The 19,879-nt window shown below is 33.0% G+C and overlaps 1 protein-coding gene across 1 annotated transcript in view; it reads left to right on the top strand.

Moving 5' to 3' along the window:
- The window catches only part of LOC149906808 (uncharacterized), a 55,665-nt gene extending 39,568 nt beyond the window's left edge, over positions 1–16,097 (top strand). The window contains exon 2 of the mRNA XM_090104978.1: positions 15,305–16,097. Coding sequence (XP_089961104.1) covers positions 15,305–15,881 — 577 coding nt within the window. The 3' untranslated portion in view covers positions 15,882–16,097. The remainder of the gene's footprint in view (positions 1–15,304) is intronic.
- Positions 16,098–19,879: the final 3,782 nt, after the last annotated feature.

Genomic DNA, 19,879 nt, shown 5'->3' with positions numbered 1-19,879 from the left:
AACCTGAAACCGCTTCACAACGAGAATTGCGGCTCACAGCTGACCGCGAACGGCATATACTATCCTGTGAGACCGAAACCTTCACTGAGAGGGTATATATAACGTCTCACAGCTGATCGCAAATGGCATATTGTACTATCCCGTGAGACCGAAACCCTCACTGAGAGGGAATTACGTCTCACAGCTGATCACGATCGTCATATTTTATCTCGAGAATTCTGAAACTTTTACTCAATATGAAGACCGTTTGACAAATAATAGGGTGCACCATAATATTATTCGATCTCTCGAAGATGAACATGAGCATAAGCAATGACTAGAGTAGGGACGCGAATATTACCATTATTTGAGACAAGAACGATTAATAAGTTTGTTTAATGAAAGATTAAGAATTGAAACTATTGGTCTCTTTAAACGGACGAATAGCGAGAGGCCCGTCTTACTGCAGACAGATTTCGACACAGTCTTAATGACTTAGAGGTAAACATAGAAGATCAATCTACAAATTCGGTGGTGTGGTCCGACAAAATAATATAAAAGTGGGTTTGCTTATAACCTCACAATTGATTACAGATCATCTTCTGTATAGGCGATATTAACGTAGTATGTTCTTTTTGTAATGCTTTAAAGTGGAGTAAGGAGTCGGCTTTCGTTTGAAGATACGCCGGAACCTTTGAAATCACTACTTTTAAGTTTTAGAGGAACATGTGCAATCTAAACAGTTCTTAGACAATATTAGCTCTTATAGTATTGCGTTTTAAATGATCCTTTGGTGCTCAACAATTATCAGATGCTCCTTTCATTCTTACTTTTAAGATACAAGGTCAAGTTTATCATTTGATAGGATCCCTTTTGCCTGAAGGCCAACCTAAGTTTCTTTAAATATATTTTGTATTCGACTACGACGAATAATCGAATACAAGAAATCAATATTTCTCGAATTTAAAACTGAACTCATTTCACAATTTTAGAACATGTTAATTCATCAGGTTAATCCGTATATATGCGTTTTAAATCGACATTAGAAGCTTTTTTCCTCAAGATGGTGATATTAATATAAAATTGGTATAAATGCCGATAGACGGAAGTCTATCAGCACTCAGGAATTCCCTGAGCGTGTTATAACGCCCAGGCCACAGTATTACAATTTTTCCTACAGTAGGGCGACGAATGTATTTTCGCATAGCAACGGAGGGGAACTCGTGGGGGGTAAAGTGACGCGGGCCACGTACCACAAACATGTTTAGTTTGTGGTACCGAGCGCGAAAGAAAGTCATCGTGTTTTTAGTAAAGTTACTATCTAAACTAACGTAATTTATTACTTAGGTACATATTCTATAATGGCGCGCTCAAACTGTTAATCTACATTTAATTTAGATTATTATTTTAATTACTAAGAAATGTAGAATTTAAATCACATTCATTCATGTTTTCCTCAGATATTCGATGTCTATGATTTTCGATGATTTTAAGATTTTCTTATCAGAGTATTCAATTTTAATGTAGTTAAATTTTATAAGAGACAATTAAGAACATTCAAAAATAAAGTGTCACGTATTTTTTTTAAACGACGAATGACGAAAAACGACCGAATCGCGGACGAAGTCGCGGGCAACAGCTAGTTTTAAATATAAGGTCCAAAACCTTTAAATATATCGTTTGTGGATGATTGATGAAGTTTAATATCTTAATACTATTATAAAGGCGAAAGTTTGTAAGGATGTATGGATGTATGGATGTATGGATGTTTGTTACTCTTTCACGTAAAAGCTACTGAACCGATTACAATGAAATTTAGCACACATATAGAGGGTAACTTGGATTAACACATAGGGTAGGTTTTATCCCGGAAATCCCACGGGAACGGGAACTATGCGGGTTTTCCTTTGAAAACGCGGGCGAAGCCGCGGGCGGAAATCTAGTAATATCATAAAAGAGTGCAAAAGAAAAATACAGAGATCGATGGACTCTAAAGAGTTTATGTGCGGATAAATGGACAAACATGGGACAAACTAAAGGAATATAAATAAGCGTGTCTGTTTTTCATTCGCTTTGTATGTGCGTGAAATGGCAGTTTTATTCATTTATTTTACAATATGTTTCATTGGCTGTTTTTTTTTTTCAAATAGTGTGTTGGTTCTTTAAGAAATGAGTATTATAATTTATATATTGTAAAGAAGGAAATTAGTTTTGTTCTTTCGCGCAATTAGCTGAATATTTTTAAGATAATTTCCTAAAATTTTCCAAATATAGAAAATGCTATTTGATTATGGGTATACTAAAATCAGATAATCTGTTTGGAAGATACTATCAAATATCGATCACTAAAAAATTTTGAGGTCCATTTGAATTACTATTTTGGTCTAGAGCATCTCATTCCAAGATAAAAACTGCATATTCGTAATTAATTATACGCCGTTTAAAGTCAATATACCCTAAACACATTCTCCGCAAGATTTCCCACGTCTCAGTGCATTATTTATTAAGACTTCAAGTAGACGATAAATAAAACAGCAAAACTCCGGAATCCTCGATACAAACCTTTGTGACATACGTGACTGCGTTCAGTTTCTTTTTTAAATTCTCGTCGCGTCACAACAAGGTATTCACGTAAAATTGCCAGCGTTAAAAATTCTAGACATTGGCGGCGTGTGTAGCAATTTTTATTTGCCTCCCTAGAGAAATTCTATTTTTAAACCCGCGCTTTTCTATAAAGTGCAGTTGATTTTGTTTTTTTTTGTCTCCTTCGATCTTTCTATAAATACAGTAGGAAAGAGGTCGTTTAATTTTTATTTTATTTTTATTAGAAACCCATGAGAATGCGACTTTTAAATTCAACTCAAGGCATCAATGTGGCTTTACGTTTTTGTTGGCTTGAATTCATTTTAAAGTGATCATTCCAATATTTAAAATACAAAATTGTTAGCTTACATTATTCACACCCATTGATAAACTTTATAGTTTTTATTACCCATCAAAGAAATTACTACTTTCATCCGTACTGCAGTGCGAAATTAATTTTAAAATTAATTTTTGCGCAGTAATCTCGGATGCGGTTGCACTGTGCACATTAATAGGCTGTCTTGCCCGCAATTTATAAATCGTCGACAGAATAAGTTTACATGGCCTACGATTTATAGACTATATCGTAATAGCGTGCTAGTGCGCGGCAACACTGAAATGTTGTACATATTATAATTTTGTAATGTTGCTATAATTTATTATGTAACTTTACTTGGATCTTTAGCAGTCAGCTGCAGGTTTATAAGAGTTATGACTTTAACAATTATTATTAAGGTATGAATTAAATTTGCCAGTAGAACCAAAAAAAATAAATTAGGTAAATAGATACAGCTTTATTTTTTTTCTTTAAGTGGATAATTATTATTTTATTTTGATCTTACATTAAAGAACCTCATTTATATCCGAAGTAGATTATTGTGAAGTTTTTATTTTAACGGTAAACCCACAGGTAAACCATTAAATTATTAGCAATGAATATTTGACACATTCTGAACGCGTAAACGTGCGCGCACGCTCCAAATATCGAAGTAATTCAGTAATTAGTAATTATTATTATTAACGACGACAAAATGGCGTGTCGTCTGTCGCGTGTCGCAAATGTTAACGAGCGTTTTTGTCTGGAGAAAAGCATTTTAGTGGCTTGCTGACTGCTTTAAACGACTGTTAATCTCGGAGTTCGCTGTATATTTTGGGTTGATTTTTGTAACTTTTAGTGCGTAGCATTTGGTCATGGTTTGGTTAGAAAGTAGCGTATTTGATAATCCAGACAATAATCTAACTAAACAGACTGTCTGTCAAACATTATAAAAAATTGTTAAACGTATGCGCTGAAAAGCAATTATCAACCCATCCATCCCCACTAATTTTCGTATTTTGTTTAGCAATAAGAAAACACACTAATAATTGTCCAATTAATTAAAATATTAAATATAATTGTTTAAGTAGCTTTAATTCCTATTTATCTTCCGATGGATACTGGCAACACAGGATCTATATTTTAAACATCAATTTTTAAACCCTCGTAAGATATAGGTAACTAATAATCATAGAGTATGATGTCGTGACGACTTCTCATAAACGTATGCGTGTGCAATAACTGTTATTTACTTTACTCAATACGTATGTAATTTATTTACCTATTATCTGTGACATGAAACCATTAGCGAGATTTGTTTTTTGACAATTATTTTACATTAATTGTTATTTGGAAATGAACATTAAAGTGATAATTAATTGCTTACTGATTTCACTTTTATGTTACAATAAATCTGTATATCTACAGAAATAAGCAAATTCGATATGTATAATTGTATAGTTCAGTCACACCCCGGACACTCCATACAAAATTATCGTTTTGACAGTCACACTGTAGAGACTGCAAATGTGTGTGTTAACGCTTTATGGTTGGCACATTTTTGATTAGCGTAAAAAAAAATTCGCGTTTTTCTGATGAAATACATCTGTAAACAGCACAATATCAAACCATTTTCTACGAAAAACGATAATCACAAATCCAAAATAATAAAATTACTTTAAGTCAATTTGATTAATGTTGTCAATCTTCGTTGCGTATCGTCCCTGTAGAAAAATATGGACCATTTTTAGACTGATCGTGCGGGGGAGGTAAGTGTTTAATTTTGGCGGGAGGCGGAGAGTGTTCGTTCTGTAGCGTTTAGCTACTATTATGTATTCTGTGGTTTACCTAGTCTTCTTTTTAGTTTTACAGACTTAAATTTCCCTATCTTCCATTTCTTTATCTACCATCACCCTTTTACTGAACTTAAAGGAACCCATTAAATAAATTAGAATGATCCCCACACCACATTTGCCTACTCCTATAAGTAATTGTATCTTACCACAAAAAATATTCCTAAAATACAAAACAATATTTCGTCCGTGTTTCTAAGATTGTGCTTAAAATTAAAAATATTTTTTGCCCGCTTTGGATTTGAACTCTGGTTTCGCGGATCGTAGTGCCCGACGGTTGCGACTTCGAGCTATTCATGCTAAGAGACTTTACGCGAAATAAGTGAACGTATTTAGCTTTGTACGACGTTCTATTGTCGCCTGTGCTTACAACCTTCGGCATGAATTGCAAACGTTGTAGCGAATTAGTGTCTGATGGAGCATTTTGTTCGAGCTGCCGTTCCTCATATCATTTTCATTGTGCTACTTTAACGGAAATCGGCTGGCGTAGGCTCGGGTGCGAAAGACAGAGTGCGTGGTGTTGTTCGGAGTGTAGAAATTTAGCTGCATCTGGTGAAGTCGCTAAACCCAGCGAAGAACCTTCTTCATATCAACTTTCTTTAAACCGAATTGAGGAAATGCTCTCGACTCTCTCTTCGTTGCCTGATAAGGTCGAAAAATTAAGAAACGATCTTAATGACTTAACTAGCAAAATTAATCCCAATGTTATTGAAGATATGTATAAAAGAATCGAAGATATTGACATTAAGTTATCCTTAGTAGACAGATTGAATGAAGATATCCAGAGGTTGAAATCGCAAGTTAAGGGTTTCGAGGGACGGTTGCAAAAGTATGAAGTGGATTCAGTAAAGAGTCGTGATATTATAAACAACCTTCAAACGACTGTTACATCTCTCGAACGGGAATCCAAGCGTAATGAACAAAAAAGTAGATTTTTGAACGTGGAAATAGTTGGAATACCTGAAGAATCAAACGAAAATCTTCTTCAAGTTTTTTTGCGTTTGGCATCAGCTATTAATTGTGATCTTAATAAGGAGGACATTGAATTTATTACTCGCGTTCAGTCATTCAGAGAGAAGAGGGACTCCCCACGTAAAATTGTCGCTAAATTAAGAGATAAACTTACTAAAGATACATTAATAAGCAATTTCAAGAAGTGTAATAAAACTAAGAGTATTATGTCGCATGACCTCGGCTTTACCGGTAACGCATTGAAGATCTTCATAAACGAACACCTCACCGTGGCAAATAAAATTTTATTAAATACATGTAAAAAACGTGCCAAAGAGAGGAATATTAAGTTCGTATGGATTAAAAACTGTACCATATACATACGCGCAAACGAGAAGACTCCAGCCAAAGTTATATCTTCCGAAGATGATTTAAAAAATTTTTTAGATTCCAAATTGTAGAAAATTTCTGTTTGTTTATGTTTAAAATTTTAATTTTAGAACTTACCCTATATAACACATATTCACAACTTAACACAAATCCACTCTCATATTTACTCATAAAAATTAATCATACATATTATAATAATTTTATTTATTTATCTAATAGATTTAAACATACTTTTACATACCAATTTGTAGAAATTTTCTATTTGTTTTTGTTTACAATTTACAAGTTAAAACTTACCCCTTATTACACATATTCACAGTTTTATACAAATCCAAACTTATATTTACACTTAAAAACTAATCATAAATCTCATACATATTTAACTTATCGACCTAATTTGACTCCAGTTTTTAATATTAAAGTGTTGTTCGATCAATTATCAATTATTCATAACTCCATAATTTTGCATAACCATGTTTACTTCCGATCTTTAAAAGGTTTCTCTCCGCTGATTTACTCTGTTCGTGCGCAATGGACATTGACCTTGACGACATTTTTTAGAACTGCCCGCGAGACTTTTAATATTTTTTGTAACGATCTTGCATTTCTTTGTCGCGAATTTTTAATTAGTTATTATTCGTATATTATAATAAAAGCCGTGTTAGTAATCAATATGTTTTACATTACCGAGTTATTTGTTTCTATTGTAATTAAAGTTTTAATTGATCATATAGTTGCATTTATTGCGATCGTTTGTTATTTTGTTTATTTCATTCTATTTCAATGGCTTCCAGAAATAAGGATATAATTATTTATTATCAAAACGCTCGTGGTTTACGTACTAAATTACCGGAGTTGCACAGAAACATTTTGTTGAACAATTATGATCTAATTATAATCACAGAAAGTTGGTTATGCGACGGAATCTTAGACTCGGAAATTTGCGATTCTCGCTACGAGGTTTTTAGATGCGATAGAGAACACAATAGGAAAGGCGGTGGCGTATTAATCTGCATTAAAAGAAATTACAATGCTCTCATCACTCAAAATGTTCAGTGTGGTAATGTAGAAAGTGTATGGCTCTCAATGTCGTGTGAGACGTTTGAGGGTAAGGTGGATCTTCACATTGTTGCCGCTTACCTGCCTCCTTCGTCAGATCTGCCTAATCTCTTAAGATCTCTCAGTTCTACGTTGCTTTCAATTTATGACAATTACCCCAATGATAATTATTTAGTTATTGGTGATTTTAATTTACCATTTATTTCTTGGGTGGATAGATTTAACTACAACATTAACAATTATTGCAATTCAGATCTTTTAGAAGCCACTTTGGGTTTTTTAAATCTAACTAATTTAATGGGTATGGGTCAGTTTAACAATACACCTAACTGTTGTGGAAATATTTTGGATCTAGTTTTTTCTAATTTAAGTATTAACTGTCAGGGCATTACTTCTAATTTCTTAATCAACATGGATAGATATCATAGTCCACTATTCATTACAATTTACGACATTAATAATAAGCCGTTACGACCGCAGTTTGGTAGAATAAAAAAGTTTTTTAAAGCGGATTACGATGCTATCAACTTAGAATTATGGAAATTTAACTGGGATGAAATTTTAAATTCTGGTTCAGTTGATGATGCTACCAGTAATTTTTATACTATTTTAAGCTCATTAATAGATAGATACGTGCCTTCAGTTCGTATTTCTTCGCGTCGGCGTTATCCTAAATGGTACACTCCGGCTTTAATAAATATCATAAAAGAAAAATTTAAATTTCACTCTAAATGGAAAAAATACAAGAATCCTATCGATTATTCAACCTTTTCACTACTCAGAGCTAGAGTAAAAGAATTAAAAGTAGAAGCACACTCAAATTATCTCTTACGATGTCAAAATTCTATTAAATCTTCTCCTAAGGAATTTTGGACTTATATCAAGAACAAACGTATGAATTCTAGCTATCCATGTTGTATGTCTTATCGTGGACATATGTTAACTTCGGGAAAAGATATGTGTTCGGCATTTAGCGATTTCTTTCAATCTGTTTTTCGACCAGATGTTTCTTCTGATCTTGTGAATCCTATTGTTGAGTCAAATCTTGCCGACTGTATTTGTTCTATATTGATTACTGACAAGGAAATAAAAGCATTATTCAGAGAGCTTGATGGTCGGAAGGGTGCTGGGTCTGATGGAATACCTGCAATTTTTGTCAAAAAATGTCAGTCTAGTTTAGTTATACCCTTACGTTTACTCTTCCAGCGTTCTTTAAACGAAGGAGTCTTTCCTAAATGCTGGAAAGAAGCTTTAATCATACCCATACACAAAAAAGAATCTAAAAATGAAATAACGAATTATAGAGGTATATCTTTACTTAACATATTTGCGAAAATGTTAGAAAAAATTGTACATAAACACTTATATAGCTCAACAATTAATTGCATCCCTTCCAACCAACATGGCTTTGTTAAGTCGCGTAATGTCACAACGAATTTATTAGAATTAACACAATTTGTGAATAGTAGCATGAATGAAGGAGTGCAGGTGGACGTGCTTTATACGGATTTTGAGAAAGCATTCGATAGAGTCAGTTATAATATATTAATTCGCAAGCTATACGCGGTTGGCATCAGAGGGAATCTCCTTAGGTGGTTGGAATCGCACATTCGAAATCGTAGTCAGTCTGTTATCTTGGGAGGCTATAGATCTGACTTTGTTGATGTCACTTCCGGAGTCCCCCAAGGCTCGCACCTCGGTCCCTTATTGTATAACATTTATTTATTTGATATTGATACTTGTTTCAAAAATTCAAAATTTCTGCTTTATGCAGATGACAAGAAAATTTTTAGAAAAATTTCAACTCCTCAGGACTGCCTCTTGCTTCAGGACGATCTTAATAGGCTTACCAATTATTATAAATTAAACAAAATATCAGTAAACACAAATAAATGCCAAAAAATAACTTTTTCTCGAAATAAGGCTACTAAAATTATACGTTTTGACTATAAAATTAGCAGCGAAATTATTCCATCCGTCACGTCAGTAAGGGACCTAGGTGTGATCCTCGACGACAAACTTAGTTACCGCATGCACATTGAATTAATATCTCAAAAAGCCTACAAAAATTTAGGATTTGTTTTGAGGCAAGCGGAACCCTTTGATGATTCGGCATGTTTGAAAGTTTTGTACTACGCGTATGTACGTAGTATTCTTGAGTTTGCCAGCGTTATTTGGCGTCCAAGTTATAAATGTCATATAACTAAATTGGAAAAGCTTCAAAAGGTATTTGTAAATAGAATGAAATATAAAAATAAACAACATGATTTAACCTATTCACAAGCTTGCTCTCACTATAAAATCAATACCTTGGAGGATCGTAGAGATGTAATCGACCTTATGTTATTGTATGATATTGTCAATAATAACTTTGATTTTCCTGTTGCTTTAGAATACTTACAATATCGTGCGCCATCACAACGTACTCGTCATACGCCTCTCTTTAATGTCCCAGCAACCTCTACTAATTACCTCAAACATTCACCCTTTCTGAGAATTCCGAATAATTATAATAATAAATTCTCCTTGGCAGATCCCTTTCAATTATCTCGCTCTAAGTTTAAAAAATTAATACTACAGCTTATTGACCAAAATTTGTAAAGAAATTCACAAACAACACACACACACACACACACACTCACACACACTTACAATCACACTTGTACTCACTCATGCTTATTGTTACCTTTTTATTTAACTATAATTATATATAATATAGGGTTTGTAATTGTTAATATCGTTCTTTATCTTTATACTTTGCTCACTCACAGTATTATGTATTGTTATTGGTGTACCTTTTAATTGGCGTATTGAATTGTTAATGTAATACCTAGTGTAAGTTTAGCTGTAAGGTACCTTTACATAAATAAATAAATAAATAAATAAATATGTCTCTAGAGTTATTAACATTTAATATAATACCACATAGAACAGAGCAGGCGCCATGATTAATTCGCAATTGGCAACACTCGCCTGCGGTTGCGGCGGCAAAAGTGCGAGCACAATAATATGATGAACTAGTATTACTATTAATTATTGAAGAATTATAGGCGCATTGTGTATAATTCTTATAGTCTTATCTTCTATGAATTGTTTTAAAATGTACAGTTGAGATAAGCCAGCTGGATGTGCTTTGAAATATAAAATATATCACCAGCTTGCCTTACGAAAATGAACTCAATATTAAAAAATAAAAAGAAAGAAAAGGAAGGGCGGAAAATTTGGGGAAGGAAAAATTTCAGTGTGCTATTTATTTCAAGAGAAGCATAAAAAAATTAGCTTTGCCTAAATAAAATTTCAATGTACCAAATATATCATTTCTTTACTTTTACACTTTTTGCAATAGCAGAAAAGATATATACGATAGACATAAATTAAAACCACGCATTGCAACCAAGGCCGGATGTAATTTATATGTAAGTATAATCTATTGGTTGCTGTACAATAAAAATTCCCTAGGCTACACGATAGAAAATGAAACCATCTATTTTTTGTATACGCAACATCCTTTCCTGAGAAAATCTTACAAAGTAACAAACATCTTCATGATAAACTATCTTGTTAAATAGTCAGGTTAATTTAATAAACTAGTACATGTACATTCTAATTATATCCGACAATGTTGCGTCCATTGCTTTTGAAATTAAAAAAAAAGTTATTGTATCTATGGTAGCGCGGGAAAAAAGTTCAAAATGGCGGGCGCATGTCAAAGCGCACGTTTACGAAACTGCATGCGACATTGCATAGCGCGCTGGGTGCGTTGACCCGGAGTTTTGACCCACGACTCGAGGTCATGCGGTCACCGATGTAAGGGCCCGCCTACACTATCCTTAGGCCTAATTGACTGGTGAAAAATTTATGAACTTGTCTTTAGGATGCTTTCTATTCACAATATTGAAATAAGCGTACAGTGTATATGATGCGTTGAGGCACAGATTAGATACTAGGGAGTAGGTTTATACTATATGTATTTATGAACGCAGTAATGGTTTAATTGTGAGTTATTTAATTATTCTTACTCATGCGTCTTGTTTATAAATTTTAAAGGATATGTCTAAAGAAAAATAAGCGTTTTTTAATAACCTATCATGGTACTCGATAACTAAAATGGTGTACGCAAGAGCAGCCTCAGGCTCCGACCATTATGTTATAATTCTCACAAAAAAATCAACTTCACCGTGTAACGGTTACAAAAAAGCATAGATAAAATATGAGAAAATTGCCTGTACATTCATCACTCACTAGTTTTCATATATGGTAACATCAGTATGTAAAATAAGGTACTATTATCGAGCACGATTAGTGATTACATCTCTGCGTAGTTTATCGTGAAAGATTTATCCGTCGCTTTACAAATAGAGAAAATGTGCAGATAATAATCATTAACTGTGGGCTAGAAATATAATTAATTGATAAAGCGCACTTCCTGTGACAGAGAATGCAAATTATAACAGCTGTTATGTTATTTTTATCACGGGTCTGAAAAAATCTTTCTACATAGGCTAGCTAGACTGCGGGAGCTAATGATTTTACACTCAGTGTAATATTATATTACAATGGTCCAGCCTTGCCTCTATACTCAAACTCAAACATTTATTCATTCAATTAGACTTCTTTTAGAAGCACTTTCGAGTCGTCTGAATAACATATTTTAACAATTACCACCGATTCGTAAACCAGTATCTATGGAGAAGAACCGACAAGAAACTCCATAGTTACTCTTTTTCTCCATAGTTGTTCTTACTAACTATAGTAATTACGCCTTCCCGCTTAAACCTCTCAACCATTTTGATGAAATTTGGCACAGAAAATCTTTAGACCCTGAGAAAGAACATAGGCTACCTTTTATCAAAACACCACCACGGGCGGAAGCTAGTATCTAGATAATAATTAAACACATATTATTGTACCGTAGCACCTGATCATCGAATTGATGTAGATTTAAAATATAGACTATGTAATTAAATTAGTCGCTCAATTGAATTGTAATTACTTTTGGAACATTATTTTTCTCAATGAACTGTATTATGCTTAATACATAATATGTTAAAAATAATCTTAAAACAGAGCAGACAGCTTTAAATAGAATTTAAGTGTAATAACATGAAATTATTTAAAGCTAAAGTGTTTCATAGATAGCTCGATGCTCAATTAAGTTTTTATTGTTATTAAAGCAATTTGTGGAAGCCATTCCGGAGTAATCGACGTACAATTATATTAACATGTGTTAACCTGTTGACGTTGCTGAGAATGTGAAGTATGTCGATATTCTAGTTTGTTCTAGAAATAAATGGAAGTTTAGAAATAAAACTATGTTTAGACAAAAAATCCCAATTCTCCACAATTTACTCCTTATAAGTAACTACTCCACAATTTTCGAACGCGCTAATCTCAGGAACTACTGACCCAATTTCAAAAATTATTTCGGTGTTAGATAGCCCATTTATCGAGGAAGGCTATACTATATTATATCATAACGCTAACAGGAACGAAGCAATGCGGGTAAAACCGCAGGGCACAGCTAGTAACTCAAAAGCCTTGCCATGTAAATAAAAAAATGAATTTAAATTTTTGTTACAAGCATTTTATGTATTGAACATGCAAGAAGTGATATCTTTATTTATTGCGCCTGACTAGAACTTATCACAGGCGAGTAAATCCGACATAGCCTTGATATAGAGACTTACGAGTTTAGATTAACTTATATTATAATATATAGGTTTAAGTTACTATAGTTGGTGATAACCTTTGTTACTTTATTCTTCACTCTTATATTACTCTAAAAAATTGCGTTTATAGGTGGAGCGTCCTAATCTTCTAAAAAATGGCCCGATACATTTTGCAGAATAAAAAGTCCATAGACCGTACATCACTTTTGAGGCAGTGACTTATTTTGAAGCGATTTTAGAATTAATAGCTAAAATTGGCATTACCAGATAAAATTGTTAGTGATTGTTATGTATTTATTATTTAGTTAATTAACATTGTCATATTACAGTATATCATATCCATTCACTTTTTTATAACAAGTGAGGTACTACGTGAAAAATAAATGTTGTAAACTGTAGCTTTGAAAATAATTACATATTATATGATTGAATAAAATGTGTAATAAAATATCTTATTTTCATAGAGCTTATTTAAACCCATATCCATCTAGGGACACAGACAATGGCGTATTGTCTGGATTTCTGGAATCTTCTGACTTCTCTACAACTCACGACTGCTGACTAATACCAAAGAAGACATAGTAATACTGCTAATAAACTTAACTTCGTTATTTTCCTTTGTCACAGATAATAAAATAGTACTAATAGTGCATTTATATACGTTGGGAAACATTTAGAAATGTGTTTTGTTTTTTATATTGATACACAATTTCAAGTTGCACGAAGAAAATCATAATTTTTTATATTTGTTATAAGAAATATACTTACCTGGAAAATAATGTATGTCTGAGGATATAGCTCATTGACAAAATTGTTGAATCGTTTGCCCTATATTTGTTTTTTTTTTTAATTTGAAATCATATTACTGGGCATAATAATCAGAAAACATATTTGAAAGTTATATGTATTTATATGTACTTAGAAGTATAATGTAATTTACAAACTTATGTATTTCAAATATTGGACCAAGTTTGCTATATTATTTTAAAAACCCTTAAAACATTTACTTTGTAGTTTCTAAACCATTTAACAACCAGCGTAAAGTCGAAACAACTTCATAGCTTGCTAATTGCTCGCAAGACATTAAACACAAGGCCCCATTTGTTCCCAGAGGTTGTACAGCCAAACAAACAGACTGTCAATGGAACCCTCCGTCGAAACCTGTTAGAGTTGTGCAAATGTTTACATTTTCATAGCCAAGATGTCATGGAGAATGCAATAATTGTGTGGAATTTCGTATCGCTTACACTGTATTTGTGTTATGTGAATATAATGTTTATGACGATGTCAAAGACTATACAAGAGTAAACATCAATCTATACTAATATTATAAAGAGGAAAGGTTTGTATGTATGTATGGTTTTCACTTTTCACGCATAAACTACTGGACCGATTTTGATGAAATTTGGCACAGACAATCTAGACCCTGAGAAAGAACATAGGCTACCTTTTATTGCGAAATATGTACCACGGGCGAAGCCGGGGCGGACCGCTAGTCGTGTATATGAGTGTAACTTATTTTGCTGGGCTGTAAAGCTTTGCCAATATTATTTTCCTAGAATTACTGTATTCATGGCAATGATTATATTATGTTTTATATGTAGATTAGAGGTACAATTAATTATTACAATTTTATAGTATTCGGTTTCTAAATACAGAATTTTTGAACTCCGGTATACTTAATTTAACTAACTATATAATGTTTCTTAGAAAAAGTGGGCGTGTGTATATGTCCGTTTGAGTATCGTTGACCTGATCTTCATATCATTCCGTGTGTTATTATCCATGAGAAAATAATTGTATTATTGCACGCCTCATAAGCGAAGCGTTGAGGTGGGTACTACTGTCACTTCGCGCAAAACATCTGATTTTTCAAACTTAAAATGTCTTTATGTATCATACATTGCACTTGTAAGATAATACATACACACACATATTAAGAAAAAACACTATTTTTAACATTCATGATATTTTTGATGTCATTTTTGTTATTTAAACTAGTTAAAAAACAGTTTAAAAAAGTTCTATCTTGGACGTCCTGTCTGTGTGTCTGTATGTGCGGAGGATTTTCTTGTTAACACGATAGCGACCGAAATACTTTACTAATCGAGTCTTTTTTTTTCTCTTACGCTTGAGTATGCTCAGGAATAGAACCCTTTCAGTTTTCAGGGTCTGATTCGATGTGGTTTAATTGTTATTAAATAAACAAAAATAATAATTAATAAATAATTATTAAAAAAAAATTATGAGGCGTGCACTTTTGGATTTTCCAAATTATTTAGTACTTACAATTCTTCTCACTCATTTAAATTTTGTTAAATTTTGATTCAACCAACGAAAATAAAAACAGTAAAGATCGAACTCATGTAATACAGAGATAATTGCGAAAAAATAAACTAAATACAATCTAGAGCGCGCAACATCTCTGTACATAATATCATCACCTACCAACCAATGAAAACATACACTTAAAAATATAACTAAGCTCAACCTAATTGTTACAGATCAGCAATCCTGCTACTCGCAGTAGCAGCTACATGTGCTGCGCCAGCATCCAACAACAACCTGACGGAAGACAAAAAGGAGCCGACCACCCACGAGCTCCTCAGTTCCCTGGGCCTCAAGAAGCTTAGAGTACCCGCTGCTCACCACAGGAAGAGACTAGCAGAACAGGGCAGGCGACATGGAACAGGCGACTCCAGGATGTACGTCATCAAATTGCCCCCAAACATGAATTATTATAGTAACATAGACCCCGCGCCAGCCGCAGCCAGGACTCTGCCGCTACAAATGACAAGCAATGGTAAACCAGCCAGAGTCTACCACTGGAACCTACCAGTTCTCCATAAGCTTGCGAAGAACAGACCACAAGCAAGGCTCAATGATGACAATATTGTGGACGTGGAAAGCACACCCACCTGGCCGAAAGGACACCCGAATTCTATAGAAGCAATGGCGTACTATGTACCCGCGAAAAAGCCATCTTTCAGGAAATATTATTCGGGCAACGGAAAACCTAAATCGTTCTATGTTCTGGAGAAGAACAAGAGTTCTGTGGAGTATCACAAGCTGTTGCCGTAATTTTAAAACTCAAACTTATAACTATTGTCAAACTTGTATTGGATCGCTTAAATATTGCTAATATTTGTAATTTAGGACGTTTGGCTTAATCGAAATATTCCAAAAATTCACAAAAAAAACTGATCGTGTTTTAAAGATCAAAATTTCACATTGTAAATTAAAATACCAAAATCATCGATCTTTTATGACCTAAGTTAAAATGTTTCAAACCGTCTGCATTTAGGGCGTATTCAGAAAGAAAGCTTGAAACTTATAAGCGCTTATCGGCGCTTGTCATGTTCATATAAATATGACAAGCAAGACAATGAACATGACAAGCGCCGATAAGCGTTTATAAGCGCTTATAAGTTTCAAGCTTTCTTTCTGAATACGCCCTTACTTAATTTTTTCTGTTATCATTATTTAGAACTCCTAAGTTTTTAATTCATTCAGGTTATTTAACGTATTCGCCAAAAGATAGGGCAAAGGCTAATTGCCATACAGCCTTGTTTAATATGACTAGACGTTGGGATATGCATTTATCTGTGTCACAGATTATTATAAAACCGGCTACTCACTTACCTGCAGCACGGGCAATATTGGAATTGCACCCTTAATGGCTCCTTAATTGTGATGTGTATAGGCAAGCAGGGGCAATTTAGAGTTCAACTGAAATTGCTTCTACCGCCTTACTGAGATTGTTCCAATATTGCCCCTGCATCAGGTACGTGAGTAGCCGGCTTTAACCTGGGCTTTATAACGCTAGTTTCCTGACAATTTGTACATAATTGCTAACATAGATTTAGGTAACATAGGTGCTTCAAAATAATTAATGAAGACTGCGATACGAATTTAAATTATTATCGATTACTTAGCATAAGAAATAACTCAACATGTATCATTATTAAGTTCGCATGCATCATGTGCTTAAGACGCCTATTCACTTATAAACAATGTACTTTTAAATGTAACCAAATAGGACGAATCATTTTATTATTTTTACTTATTTTGGAAAGTGTATAGACACTCTATTATTGAAGTATAATCATTTAATTGTATTGGCTTAAGCTCAAGTATTTGCATTTAAATGTTATAATGTAATGGTTAATTAAGAGCGTAAATTTTACAAAATAAGTAACTGACGTATACAGGGTGTCCCATCGGTATTCTAAGTACAGTGGAGGTTATAGTTTTGCATACGCTGAGTACGTAAAAAATTTAAAATACTTTTAAAATTCCAGATGCATTTTTTTTTCAAATATATGAATTCTTAAAACTTCTTGTGTACACTCTTTAACAAGCAACCCGCCCAACTTTGCCACCCGCACGTGAGCTATCGTTTAAGATTATGTTTTTATAGACAAAATGTTCACATTAGCGAAGCGTTATATGCCGGCTGCGCGAAGCTAGAGAAGAAAACATGAATTTTGAAAAAAAAAATTGAGCAAAGAATTTTTGGCGTAATTTTGTTAAGTATTTTTTTCGTGATCAGTGTATGCAAAACTACAAGTCCCTTCGCGCTTAGGATACTAATAGTGGGACACCCTGTATAATGACTTTTTAATATGTAATCATTATGTGAACAAAGGTCGCAAATCAAGAGAGCTAGGAGTAGCTATATACTTACTTATATTTTAAGTAATAATTTTAATTTATAACCAATATCCTATTTAGGGTCGAACAACTTTATGAATGCTTTAGATATATTTATGTAGACATTATAATTAGCTTATGTGTAATTATATTTTGTACAACATTTAAATGTAGATAATAAATTATCAAAATTATACAATTTATTTTATTTCAATCCACAACCCTATATGTTACCTATGTTTTCGAATATGCCACATATTATATAACCGTTATGTAACATACTTTACTTATATAAGTTACTAGCTGCTCCGCGCGGTTTCACCCCCGTGGCTCCACTCCTGTTGGTCGTACGGTGATGATATAATATAGCCTATAGCCTTCCTCGATAAATGAGCTATCTTAGGTATATCTAACACCGAAAGAATTTTTCTAATCGGACCAGTAGTTCTCAAGATTAGCGCGTTCAAACAAACAAACACTACAGCTCTATAATATTAGTATAGATAAACACAAAAGTTAGCTTTTTTCCTCTATGATAGAGTTTTAGCAAAAAGCTCTACTGGGGAGGTAATGTAATCCTCGATAAAATGAAAACCTTAATACCTATTAAAAAGTAACTGTCCAAAAGATTTTTTTTACACGCTTTATATTAGCTTCACCTGTATGTTTGTATGTTTGTAACCGACTTCTTTGGGCGCGATTTTGACCCACTTTAAACGGCCAGATTTCGTTCAAACTTTGTAGATTTATTGAGGACCGATGACAATATACTAATTTGATAAAATAAATAATAGTTAAAAAAAAAACACGCTTTTTATAGAAAACCGACCTAAAAGCGTGTTTTTTAGTTTTTTAAACTATTATTATTTGTACTACGAGTAGGTAATATTAAAGGGCTCTCCGTAATAGTAAAGGTAAAATTGTGCATCTTATGAATAGATTTGTACATCAAAAACTCTGAACCTATAATATTATTTTGAAATACTTACGAGTATACACAAACTTCTTGGAGAATTAAATTTATTATGACTCGATTTTTTGTACCATAGGTGGATAAAAATCGTGTGTCATATATATAGTTTGAGGATTGAGAGGGTTTTTCTTATTATCAATGGACATTCAATATGTTTTTCAGATTAATATGAAGAATATGAAGATATATAATATTATTAAAGCGTCATCATTATTTGTAATTTTACATACTGCTCTACCTAGCTTCACCACCTAGCTAAAAATTAAAAAAGCAACCAATTTAATTCTATGATTCTGATCTTAAAATAATTTTCCATAATTTACACTTAATTTGCAGTTGTTGAGCTAAATCGAATGTCCAAATTTCATGACGAATATTAAATTCTCGTCATAAACTTACTTGTCTAGATAAAGAATGACTTTTGAATTACAAAAGTAACAAGTTAAATGGACTACAATTTCAGGTTTAATCAAGTCATAACGATATTATGTCTGCTTCATTCAGTGTAGGCCTTTAATTTGCATATTTAGTGCAGTATATGAATTTGCACTCTAGTAAAATTTAATGGTTGCATGTAAATTGACACAATCACGCAAATTAGCGTTTATTTTATATCTTCATCTGCTGCAAAATACACATTAATGCTAATAAAGCTGCTTTTTATGCAGGCGTATGAATTTCGTAATAGTTGTAAAAATAATTTGGAAAATCCAAAAGTGCACGCCTCATAATTTTTTTTAATAAATATTTATTAATTATTATTTTTGTTTATTTAATAACAATTATACCACATCGAATCAGACCCTGAAAAATGAAAGGGTTCTATTCCTGAGCATACTCAAGCATAAGAGAAAAAAAAAGACTCGATTAGTAAAGTATTTCGGTCGCTATCGTGTTAACAAGAAAAAGGATCCGCACATACAGACACACGGACGTCCAAGACAGAACTTTTTTAAACTGTTTTTTAACTAGTTTAAATAACAAAAATGACATCAAAAATATCATGAACGTTAAAAATAGTGTTTTTTCTTAATATGTGTGTGTATGTATTATCTTACAAGTGTAATGTATGATACATAAAGACATTTTAAGTTTGAAAAATCAGATGTTTTGCGCGAAGTGACAGTAGTACCTAGTATATTATTATTAGTCTGTGGTAGTACCCACCTCAACGCCTCGCTTATGAGGCGTGCAATAAAAGAACATGCAATTTTATTTATCCCGGATTAACCTGAAACCGGTGTAAGCGGTTAGTTTAGTATACTTATGACAAAAATAATTTATATGTATTAGGTAAAATTTAGAAATTGGTTCCTATCCGATTTTTAAAGCTCAAAGCAATGCAAGCTTACGTTACGACTAGGTGTAAAAACGAGCACCTAATTAACTAGTAGACACTTTCGAGTTTTTGAGATCAGAGTTTTATACATTTTATACTATATTTTTATATGAG

This window comes from Colias eurytheme, chromosome 8 (assembly GCF_061535395.1).
Source record: "Colias eurytheme isolate Ceu_HAF_F1 chromosome 8, ilColEury1 Martin Lab GWU primary, whole genome shotgun sequence".
Lineage (NCBI taxonomy): Eukaryota > Metazoa > Arthropoda > Insecta > Lepidoptera > Pieridae > Colias > Colias eurytheme.
Note: the sequence above shows the minus strand (reverse complement) of the source record. Positions and strands in the feature narration are given on the sequence as shown.